We start from the raw sequence: 12,269 nt of genomic DNA, 5'->3' as shown, positions 1-12,269 counted from the left end.
GCTCACGTAACGTCGCCGCCCTCGCAAGAACACCATGCAACAGCTGAGATTCAGGGCTGTGTTTCTGTGCGGAATGAAATCCGATTGATCTGAATGGATCAGATCGCTAATCACAGTTATTAATATTTTGGCCAATACTTTCGCGAGAATCTTAGGTTCCGCATTTAAAAGTGATATCGGCCTATAGGAAGCACACTTATCCCTCGGTTTCCCTTCCTTGTGGATCACCACAATGGTAGCCAGACACTGCTCGCCGGGAAGGGAGCCTCTCTCACGCGATTCCACAAACATATCCCGTATATAGGGAGCCACCTTGTCGGGACGCAATTTATAAAGTTCAATTGGGAGACCGTTGGGACCCATAGCCTTCTCCGATCGCAAGGAGCGAATATCGAGAGCCACTTCATCTATTGTTATCTCCGATTCCATTTGTTCCTTATCTGCATCAGACAGGCACGGCAACATTTCTCTGTATTTCCTATGTTTTTCAGTTTTATGCACTTAACATCCGGGTTATATTCTGCCATTTCCCAGGTTTCTAATGTTTGAACCGTGCCCTCGGGACCTCAATTTCAAACACGATCGACGCAGTGGTTCGTCCAAGGCAATATTTATTTAAAATTCCAATGCATTTCGGGTGTTAAGTGCATAAAACTGAAAAACATAGGAAATACGGAGAAATGTGGATAAAAATGAAAGATATCTGGAAAATGGAAAAATAAGGTGTTTGGATGGAATGTAGCCAAATGGCGAAATCGTTGCTGTGCGACTGGTATAGGGGTGGCATGTGTCACCCCACCCTTCTTCATTTGATATAAAGCCGCGGAGCCAAGTCTGAGCACTCGTGAGGTCCCTAGGAAGATGTCGATCCTCTCTACCGGAGACCACTGCATTAAAGTTACCAACCAATACTAAAGTCCCCTCCGGGAGTGAAAGGATGACTCGCCCAAGATCAGCAAAGGTGGTTGATTGCAGGCCCGGGGGAATATAAACAGAAACCAAGGAGAGGGTGCGCACCTCCCACCTACCAGTGATAGCAACATAGCGCCCTCTGTCGTCCAGAACCGTTGCGTCGATTTCAAACGGGAGGGAACTCTTCATTAGAATGCCCACCCCTCTAGATCCAGAGGTAAAACCAGCATCGGCGACTAAACGATAAACCCTCCTATTCATGGCCTGACAAGTGTTACCTATTAAGTGTGTCTCTTGGGGGAGTATCACATCAGGGGATAGACGTTTCAACATTTGCAACACAACTCCACGTTTTATCCAATCCCCCAACCCATTCACGTTCCAACTAAGTAGTTTCAGTCCCCTACCCCCCATCCCGATAATGTAGACAGATCCATCCCTCTCCAGAGCTCGGCATTTCAATCAGTCGATAAAACAGTACATTGCCTCGCAAAAAACCAAAACACACAAACCAGAACCCCCCCCACCCCCTAACCATAACCCGTTACGAACCCCCCCACCCTGCACCCCTCCATAAGCCTAAAAACCCAACTTGCAGTGTGCCTGTAGCCCTAGCATCAAACTAAACTACAAAAAGTAAAACAGAGAAGGAGAAGACCCACCATTAACCCCGCCACCCCCCCAATTGTCACATTGTCACTGTTGTTCAAGCAGCTAATATAGCGAACCACTGTCTGAGGCCAGCACGATCGAGAATCAAAGGCCGAGCGCCTACTCCTGTTCCTCCAATCCGTCCTCCGCTCCTCTAGACTGTTCATCCTGTCCACGCTGATTGGGCAAAGTGTCCAGCCAGTCCGCCACAACCTCAGGACGATCAAAAAAGTATGTCCGCTCCTCAAATTCGATTCTTAGTTTGGCCGGGAAGAGCATCGCGTATTTTAGGCCCAAGTCTCTCAGCCTCCTTTTGACACCCATGAAACTTAGTCTCTGTTTCTGGACCGCCTGCGTGAAGTCCGGGTAGAAACTCACAGTGGTATTTACTAATTTCGTGGGCCCACCCACCCGCGAGGCCTTCAGAATTGCATCTCGATCTCTGAAGTTAAAGATCCTAGCAATAATAGGCCGCGGTGGGGCTCCCAGCTTTGGTTTACCACCCGGAACTCAGTGGGCCCGCTCAACAGTAAAAAACTTGCTCAGTCCTTTAGGTGTGAGATGGGAGACTACGAGATTTTCCACAAAGAGATCCGCTGCAGGATCCTCCGCTTTTTCCGGGACCCCGATAATGCAGACGTTATTACGCCTAGCTCTTCCCTCGAAATCCTCCAGACAACGGGCAAAGAGTTTGTTGGAGGTTCGCAAGTTGCGGACCTCGGTCTGTAAATTAGTGACATCCCCCGTCAAGCTAACAGTCTTGATGTCCAAAGATTTGACCTTCTCGTTCTTTTTGGACAAATCAGTTTGAATCAGATTGACTTCTATAGCCACTGTGTCCAACTTGTGAGCGAGGGTCTCCATTTGCTGTCCGAGGGAGGCTTTACTCCCGTCAATGGCGGCCATCACGTCTTGCAAAGTTAGGTCCGTTGACGAGGCGGGAGCGCCCCCTGCGTCTTCCATCATTTTACCCGATCCACTGGGGATCCCTTTGTTTGGGCGTACCGATCCATGTTGTTGGACTGGGTATATCCACCTCGCTGCGTAGTCTTAGCCTTTGTCTTGTCTCTATCGCTTTTGCTTGCCATCGCGAATGACTCGAACCTCGAGGCGAGTGCGTCTCGGCGAGATATGGCGGCACAAAGTCTTTAAGACAAAGGAGCAGTGGCAGCCAGAGGGGACAGGCCAGGCTTCTGTCCTACATTGCAGTCAGATGAACTATCCAACGTGCCACGTATAACAGTAGCCTCCAGCCCAGGGGGACATCGTCCGGCGAGATCCCTAATGAAGTTTCTTACCGGGCTTACAAAGCATGAACGTTATGATTTCTGCACTTATTTCTATACCCTGAATTGATTATATCTGTACACTCAAGCAAGTTGTTTTTGCAAATTGATCTTAAATGACATGTTTTTGCACATTTGCACCAAATCCGCAGGTTTAGGAAAAATTATCTCAAACAGATTCCGTAAAGGCCAAGTAAGCTCTACTGTAGAGGCTGCTAGAGCCCGTGATAGGGCAAAGGACAACAATCCAATAATAAAGCTAATGATATTATTGGACTAGGCTTATAAAGCTTTAAGTTTGTAATTTATGTAAATAGTTTTTTACTCAGTTTTGAATACACTTGAATTTAAATTTAACCATATTGCTTTTTTAAATTGATTACAAAACATAGGTCTCTGCAGATTTGCGCATTGCCACAAAATCCTCTATTTAAGAAGGAAAAGTATCTGCCAGTGACTTTCGTTATGGCAATATAAGATCAACCATTTAAACTGCTTGAAATTGTGATACTATCCAGGACAACAGTGCAAAAATAATGCCAATGAAATTCTTAGATCAGGCTTACAAAGCATCAACTGTGATTTAAACGTATACATATACTCTGAATCAAACTCACCTGTTTTGATTTTAACATACCAAGGGGCAGATGTATCAAAATACCGATTTGCGGTTCTCAAATAGCGATTTTTTGAGAATCGCTATTTGAAAATTGCAAAATGGTATGTATATAAAAAAAAACGAAATTTTTTAGCTTTTTCTTAAATTTCCTTAATTGCGATTATCAAATTGCTAATCGCAATTAAGGAATCATTTTCCATTAATTTCTATGTGCCAGGAAGCCCATAGGAATGAATGTGAAGTTATTCTCAATTTGCGATTCGCAATTTGAGAATCGCAAATTGAGAATAATTTCAAGGGTGCAAGGGTGTGATAAGGACACCCTGATGCACCCCTGAAATTTACATGTGTGCGCACATTCATGCCCAAAGGGCATGTATGTGCACCATATGGCACCTTCACAAATGCCAAAAAGTGCATTTGTGAAAGAAATCGCAAATTACCATCAAATTGAAGTTGGTGGTAATTTTCGATTTCTTAAGGAGAAATCGCAATAATTGAATGCTTGATGCATAGCATTTAAGGAATCGCAATTTGTTATTCCTTAAATGCTTACACAAAATTAAGGAATCGCAAATTTTGAGATTCCTTAATTTTGCTATGCAATTTCCTTCATACATTCCATTTAGCGAATTTTTAGTTGCAAACGCTGTTTTTTTGCGAATCGCGTTTGCGATTGAAAATTGCTTTGATACATCTGCGCTGAAGATTCTAAATATATTACCGATCTTCTGATATTTGTATCAATATAATGTTTTATACTTTGTGTAATAATTTGATTATTACAATAAAGTCATATTACTACTACTATTATAGCCTCCCTTTTTTAGTAATGGAGAGGCAGTTTGGGTTGATGGTTTTCCAGAGGAAGCTTACCAGAAATCTTGACAGTTTCTGAATGCATAAAGAGCTGATTCTGCCTGGCATGAAGCCAATCTGCCAGTCTATACAGGCTGGAAGGCACATACTCCATCAGTCTTGGCACCGACAGAAGCCTCGGCTTCGACTAAGCATTCAGTTGCAGATGCGCCCTCGGCATGGATTTAAGCTCCAAAGGGGGGTGAGTAGGTGCCCGATGACCAAGTGTTTGCATGCAAACATCCAATTGGAAAGATCTTCTGGATTTCATTCTTGAATACTTTGTAAATACTTGGCCCCTGCAGCCTGGCCGTAGACCATGATCTACTTTCCACTCTTGCTTTTACCCATGTCAGCAATGCACGTCCACTGCTGGGGAAGGAAACCCACCTGCATCTTGTGCACACCAGCAGGCTTGGGGGCGAAATCCACAGACCACCTTCCTTCTGGTTTACTTGGGCATACACAGTGTATGCAACACACAAACCACACACATACATATGTAAACATGTGCTCAGGATGTCAGTGTCTGGGTTCACCACTTCTCTGGCTTGCTGACTGTAAATATTGTAACCCTGCGGAACAGTGCTTAATTTGTGTCGGCATTTATGAATGTCTACCACATGGTGGCACGGTCTGCCTATTTCTAAAAGTCGACAGACAATTTAACAGCTCCAGGCCATTCTTACAGCTGAGGATGGCCAGGAATAATCCATTCGGTCACATTTGCAGCAATGTAGGTAACATTGGTACTTAGTGACCTTCGGCAGGGAGAGGGGGAGGTGAAAGCATTAATGGCCTCCTGAGAAATATCTTGTGCCCCGACACTGATTTTCCAACAAATTAAGCCCTGCTTTGGAATACATCATGCGGAGTATCAGAATTTGAATTCAATGGCTGCCACATAACATTAAAAACTATGTCTACCTCTGACACAGTATGAGACTCCCGACTCCTCATTTCAACACATCTCCAAGTTACAGATTGAAAATATACAATAAAGAGGTCCTGTACGAGAATGTCTTTCATGTGTACTTTCCATTCGCTGGCACTGCATTACTAAATGTCGCTGCATGAATCATGGACTGCTGTATCTGGGGTTTTATGCAAGGATTACAAATAAAAACACTGTACCTCGTTCATCTGCTCTTTGCTGTCTTTGGTCTGATTTTCATTCATTTCTTCGCTCTCGTAGTTCGCGTTCTTATCAACCCATAATTCAGATTTTTCAACTGTCAGTCGTAGCTGGTCCAGGTCAGACTTGATTTGCTTGTAGTTGTCCACATCTTGGTTCGACACCAGCAGCTGCACCTAGAAACAAAGCATTGGGGGCAATCACATATTTGTAAATTATTCCTCCTGACCCCACCTTGCATGTTTGACAGAAGCAGTGACCAAGGCAAGAGCATCATCTCTTCACAGTCGTGTTCTAGTATTTGTAAAAGATCACTAGGGTCGACCTACTGTGAATTGGTGAAGTTAATCACTACATAAGACAGTCCCTCAGCTGTCCTTCACCCATATGATGCATTTGATGGCAAAGGTGCTGCAACTTCAAGAGCTACCTGACCACATCCTGACATCTAATGACAGTAGGAAGAAAACGGCTACACCGACATAACAAAAGTGAAACTATGAAGCAGGGGTTAGCAAGGAAACAACTTCACAAGGCAATGGCAAAGCCGTTGCTTCCGTTTACTGCATAGTGTGCCCAGAAGCATGTATGCTCACAGACCAACATGCACATAGACACCCATAAACAAAGAGAGGTGAAGAGACAAAACACAAAGTCAGAGACAAATCACGCAGGCCTCATGGGACCGAGGTGAAGGACTGTGGGTACATTGCTCAGTGGACAGATTGGTATATAGGTGCAAGAATGGATGCACTGATGGGTGAGATGAATGAAGCCTAAATAACGTGGAATTGGTGTTGATCTTGACAGTTTTTTCTTTGCTGTTTTAGGGGATTGAATTTGCGTCTTTTTGGACACATTTGTACAGTTTAAGTTGTATCCAGAGCTCAAAGAATACGCCCATAAATGTGCATAAAACAGTGGAACAGATTTCTATGGTTATTTTTGTTCTGCGAAATTCTAGCAGTCAAAAAGTTTTGTCTTTAATGTCAAATACAGTTATAAAAGCCAATGTGAAACAAGCATTGGCAATGCCAATAGGTCTGGCTTGAAAGGAATGCTGTATGGTAATTTGAAGCATTACAATTAAATAGCTTGGGAATAGATATGTATTTGTGTGGCAGCAAAGAACTGTAGAATACTATTGGTGTTGATTAAAAGGTCAGTTAGATGGTCACGGTAAAGCTAAAACTCAATGTAGGTTAAAGACTGTCCTTCTCTCATCTGTGCTACTGCCAGAGAAAAACAATGTGAATTATCTAGTTATCTAAGACACTATATTAGCCTTCCAATGTCACGTGTGTGCCCCTGAAAGCTCAAGCTTAGTCAGCTCTATAAACAAAATGATCAAAGTAGGTAGAGGGAAGCAGCTTTTTTTTTGTAGAAGCACGCAACTTCTGTCCAATCAAGACATGAACTCCTGGCTCCCAACTTGTGGGCGGAGCCAAAATCCCTCCTTAGTGATGCCCACATAATCGATTGGCGACAGCTGTGCTGACAAGCCAGACCTTAAAAATGAATGACTTCATTCTCAGAAACACAAATTTTGAGTAAATAATTCCCCACCATTCTTACCGCCTGCCATGCTCTTATGAACTCACAAGTAATTATAGAATATTGCCCAATGATCTTATGTAGACACAACAATAACATGAAGAAAGGCTATATACTGAAGGTGCAATAGCTAAACTCCATTTTATTTTAATGACTTTACCAAGCATCAATTACCAATACCTGATTTACCTCCTCTCCTCTTAATGTGAGAATGTAAGATTCACAATAAATGCCGTTGTAGTGCCTTTTAGCCTCGACAACAGCATGCAACACAACAGCATGCAACACATGAAAGGCAGCAAGATCTGGGACCAGATGTAGGTAATTTCCATTTACAGATTCTAAAATACCGAATTTTACCGATTTGGAATTTTAGAATCGGTAAATGGGATGTAGATAAAGATTCGGAACATTTTACCGAATCAGTGATTCCCATTCATTCCAATGGGCATGGAGGTGGTTATTTACCACCAAACCTGTAGTTGGTGGAAAATAATGAATCCTTAAATGACAAATGCACTCACTTGAGTGCTCCCTACATGAAGGATTCGGTAATTTACCGAATCGGTATTTTAAGAATTCGGTAGTTTACAGATTCCTTAAATTACCAATTCGGTAAATTAACGAATACTTAAATATGGCCCCAACATCTCAGATGCCTAATACCGGTCAGTAACAGCCGAAATTCGGTTATTTCGGCCGTTACCGACCGATATTGGGCTACCTACATCTGGCCCCTAGTGACTACACAGGATGTCTGAGTCTGTAACTAGCAAGAAAAGCGGCAGACTTTAAGAGCCTAGTAGAATTTTCCATGCTTCGTTCTGTTGGTATGCATCTATGTATCATGATGCTGTAAATCTAATAGTTAGAATGCATGGTGGCAACTCTCCTCTCATGCGAAATTTTGGCAAACATTAGAAACTGACCTCAGCAGTAAACTGACCAAAATGTAATCCTCTTTCTGTCATGTACTGAGCATTCCTTTTGATTCTAACTTCTTGGATTACTCTAAAAATGTGGATAGTGTTAAATCCACATATTATGTTACGTTCTTGAGGTTTCATCCTGTCTCCTCGTTTTCTTTTATTCCTCATACCCAAGTGAGTTCAGTTTAGGAAGAATACGTCCGTGCGTCACAATTGGTCAGCTGTAACATTGGGATGGAGTTTGAGACTGCCTTTATTTCAGATGTCAGCTGATATCCTGTGGATATTAAATGCTTTACATTGGTCAGATATGTTTGGGTAACATATAGTTAAAGAGCAATTGTTTAGCAAATCAATTGTTGTACATGCGGACACATGGCTACACAATTCTTTTTTAATAGCATAATCAACTTCCTGAGAGATGGGAAACACTACAAGATGCACACCATCGAGTCCATAGTAGACCATATAATAAATTGGTCTATGTACTAGTTTTGAGTACAGCATTAATGCACTTGTGCAGGTTCTCTAACTTGTAATATAGTGAGCACTAGGGCACAAGTGTGGCAGCTCCTGCAGCCTGTGCTGCACTTCCAGACTAAGGATGTGTTCAGGAATATTGTGTTTTTTCCTTTCTACACTTAACTATTGTTGCTCGCATGGTTAGCTAAATTGGAACATTAGGAGCTCCATTGAAAACAATGGAGTGCTCTGGGCTTAACATGGCTGGTATAAGCCTGGAGCTCCAACATTCCAATGTTTCTTTGTTCACAGCTCTGGCTGTGAACAAAGGCTTCAGGGAGCCTGAGGGGATTCCAATCCCCTCACCCTCCCATAAGGCTTTGTTGTTTTTTGTTAGAACATTCTGCCCTCTATTGGCAGAATGTTCCAATAGCCTTATAGCCCTTCGTAGCTAGGCTTTACTGGCTATTAGAACATTGGAATGTTGGGAGCTCCATTGCAGACAATGGAGTCCTCCCTGCTTCTACGGGCCGGTAAAGGCCCGCAGAGCAACATTCCAATGTTCTACAAAGGCCTCTCGGAGCTCGAGGGGATTTATATCCCCTCGAGCTTCGAGAACCCTTTGTTTAATTTGTTAGAACATTCTGCCCTCTAGTGGCAGAATGTTCTAATAGCCTTATAGCCCTTTGTAGCAGGGCAATACTGGCTATTAAAGGTCCTGTCCCTTGTTAAAGTCCCTCGCCTTCGGCTGTGGCCTTTAACGCTGGAGCGTGCCTTTATTAGCCGGTATAGCCTGCTACAGCGCGCTCTAAGGCTATATTACGCCTTTTGCAGGTGCTAAAAGGAGTGTTAATGTTAGCCCATAAGCACTTAGATGCTCTCAATTGCATCTGAAAGACGACATGTTCCCTCTCACTCACTGGCTATTTAACGTGATTGTCTAGAAGAGTAAAAGGAGAAAGGCAGGTAGTAAAGTTTAGTTGAACGATGAAATTCCGTGGGCGACCCTATAAACTTGAAGGGCATACTATCTGTAATTAGAGGCTATTACATAATAGGGATTTATCTATTTTTCAATAAACAGGTACAGCCTTCCAAGGTTATTTTGAGCTAAGTGGCCCCCCCCCCCTTTTTTTGGAACAAGTTTATCTATTACCTTACACATGTTGTTGCAAGTTTTACTTTATTAAACTTGAAATAGTATTTTGGAAAGATGGGCAAGATCAAGACTGGCGACCACTTTCATAACATCAGGTTTTAAAACACTGGCAACCACTTCCATTACATCAGTTTTTTTAAGAAAAGAATTACTATGTGCCTGGTCTCCTGACCTCTCTTCATATTGGTCGACAGTGCCATTGCATTTTAAAAACCGCAATGATAAAGTCTGTACGTAAATAAAGTTTGCCCAAAAAAATGCAAATCTCCGAAGGAACAATCGAGGGCTGTTTAGCCTATGAAATGACGAGCATTCATCCTTCCTGCCTCCTGATAGGCCGATCCTCGGCACTGTTAGCCAATCAATTTCAGCCTTTCGACCAGACCGGCGTAGGGGGTCATGTGATCTGCATTCAACCAATGATGCACTGCATCATATACCAGAGCTATGGTGTGGCTCAGTACCTCCCAAATCAGCTCGGATGTCGGTTATCGAAGTACCGACGGACAGGTAGGCTCTTGGTGAAGTAACAAGGTGGTTCACGGCATTTTCCAACTTTAAACCGTCTTTCACCAACTTTAAACCGTCTTTCACCAACTTTCCACAAACTCGGAGAGTGGCAATCTAGAGTAACGATCTAATGTTTTTTATGTTGGGATTATGCAATATGCGTAACACCGACGCCCTTCAGGACGTGGCACTCGTGACTCTGGAATTCATTTCTTGGATTTTCGAGTGTTATCTCTTCTGGGCATAATAGTATAAGTCACAACAAGGATTACAAAGTAGAGGATGTGTTGGTTAGCACAGAGTGGATCATTCTAGGTACTAGAGAGGGGCTCGTTCTCATGGTGTACCTATCCCCTTTCTTCTTTTCTAGAGCGGTGCTTCTCTCTTCTCCTGAGCCGTTGCCAGGTGGGGTGAGGCCTGTACCTCTTACGAGTCGGGTAAGAAGGTTTTCATTTTCCATCTTGGAATTTTTCAACGATTGATCCAATATGAGACACTAGCACGCAGTACTGCAGTGCAACTGGTGTATATGACTATGACACATTATACTAGGGTTGATATACAGGAACCTTGTATTCATTTTTGCTGTGATGTGTATGCAGTGTCTATTGACAGGCACCTGTATTTACCGCCATTTTTTCACTGTTCTTTTAGTAGATACATATGACTAAAAGAGGAGAAACAATGTGGACACCTAGTGGATTCAGGTGATCTCTGTATCTGTTTCATTAATGTTGGTTTTGAGCACTTTATTGTTTGAATCATCACCTTGTTGCAGTAGCTATCAGTATAATAGGTCCTGAAGAAAGCAAAGACAGAATGTGTTGACAATGGCTGAAACATGTTGACCTCATAGTACATCTGGGCAGTTAAAAATCCTTTGTGACTACCACTGACTACTTTTTTTCTTTTTTTTTAAAGCTTTATTGTTCATTTCAATAACATTACAAGCATGGGCCTACAAACACAGGGCCGGCCGCTAATCAAAAATAAGAGCAAGTATACTACGATATGCCACAGCTATTCAGCCGACATCCCTGAGGTCCGGCAGCGATTCAGGATAAAGTTTGTTTTAAATGCAGAATGAAGTCACAGGATAAGATAAAGGTTTTATTTTAAATTAACTAAATAAACGTATCGGGTGTTACACAATCAAAATACTAATATGGTGGCTAGGCAGAGCAACAGGATATACAGATCAGGAACAGCTATAATTGAGACACAGGCGTTAAAGCATACTATCCAGGATATAAGACCATACAATACACAGTTTACCTCAAGCGCCGGCCCTCAGAGCCCGCCCACCCACAGATCAGGATACTGAAAAAAAGCCAGAGCACCCGACACAGATACACAATACAATCAGAACGTTTCGCCAACTATACTAAGAAAAGGAAGAAAAGGAAAGGAAGAAAAAGGCCATAGAAACAAAATAAAGGCAAAAGAAAAAACCCCCGCTTCCAGCCTCCCACCCTGCACCCCTGCAGTTGGCTACGGCCTAACCCCCCTATCAGCGTGCCTGTCGGCCCGAATAACTAAAACCCTAAAAGTAGGAAAGAGTGGAGGAGTAGAAAGCGTAGAAGCGCCGTGTCTCTTTCTCCCCAGCCGGACACCAACCACCCCAACGAATAACACAGATAATAACAGGAGATATGACAGTGGAAATACTGGGGAATCACTAAACCCCGCCCGACCTCACTCTAATACTAGATCCAAATCCCATGTCCGCCAAGGCCCCAAAGCCAAACCCATCGGAGCAGTCTCATCCCTGGCCCTTCCGATCCTGCACGCAAACACCATCCGGCAGCAACACTGCAGTCATTGTAGATCCAGGATACGAGAAGAGTACCGAGGAGGATAGTCCACAGAGAGCCCGAAAAACAAAGTTGTTACCAGCATCGATCATCAACAGGCCCCCTATCATCGGCACCCTGTCTAAGCGATGTTTCCTCCGCAGAAGCGGCAAAGCAAACGGGGAAGGCAGGGATGTTGTGGCAACCCAGTCGGGTCCGACGGGAAACTCCAGGATAAAGAGGTCAAGCGGAACCACCCCAGGAGACAACAATGGCGGGTGCGACCAACTCTTCTGGGGAACCAAGTTCGCTACTCTTTGTCGGTACACAACACAAGTGCTGCACCAGATCATCTTGCCCCGGGCGGTCACTATTGGCCCTCCCTGACCCCACAGGAAGCG

At 43.4% G+C, this 12,269-nt stretch overlaps 1 protein-coding gene across 5 annotated transcripts in view; it reads right to left on the bottom strand.

Annotated features, from left to right (window-relative positions):
* The window catches only part of ITPR2 (inositol 1,4,5-trisphosphate receptor type 2), a 1,555,333-nt gene that overhangs the window by 769,616 nt on the left and 773,448 nt on the right, over nucleotides 1–12,269 (bottom strand). For all 5 annotated transcript variants that reach the window (XM_086920227.1, XM_086920242.1, XM_086920233.1 and 2 more), the window contains one exon: nucleotides 5,461–5,637. In XM_086920227.1, coding sequence (XP_086776353.1) covers nucleotides 5,461–5,637 — 177 coding nt within the window. The remainder of the gene's footprint in view (nucleotides 1–5,460; nucleotides 5,638–12,269) is intronic.

Source organism: Lissotriton vulgaris, chromosome 1_1 (assembly GCF_964263255.1).
Source record: "Lissotriton vulgaris chromosome 1_1, aLisVul1.2, whole genome shotgun sequence".
Classification (NCBI taxonomy): Eukaryota; Metazoa; Chordata; class Amphibia; order Caudata; family Salamandridae; genus Lissotriton; species Lissotriton vulgaris.
This window is presented reverse-complemented; position numbering and strand designations above follow the sequence as displayed.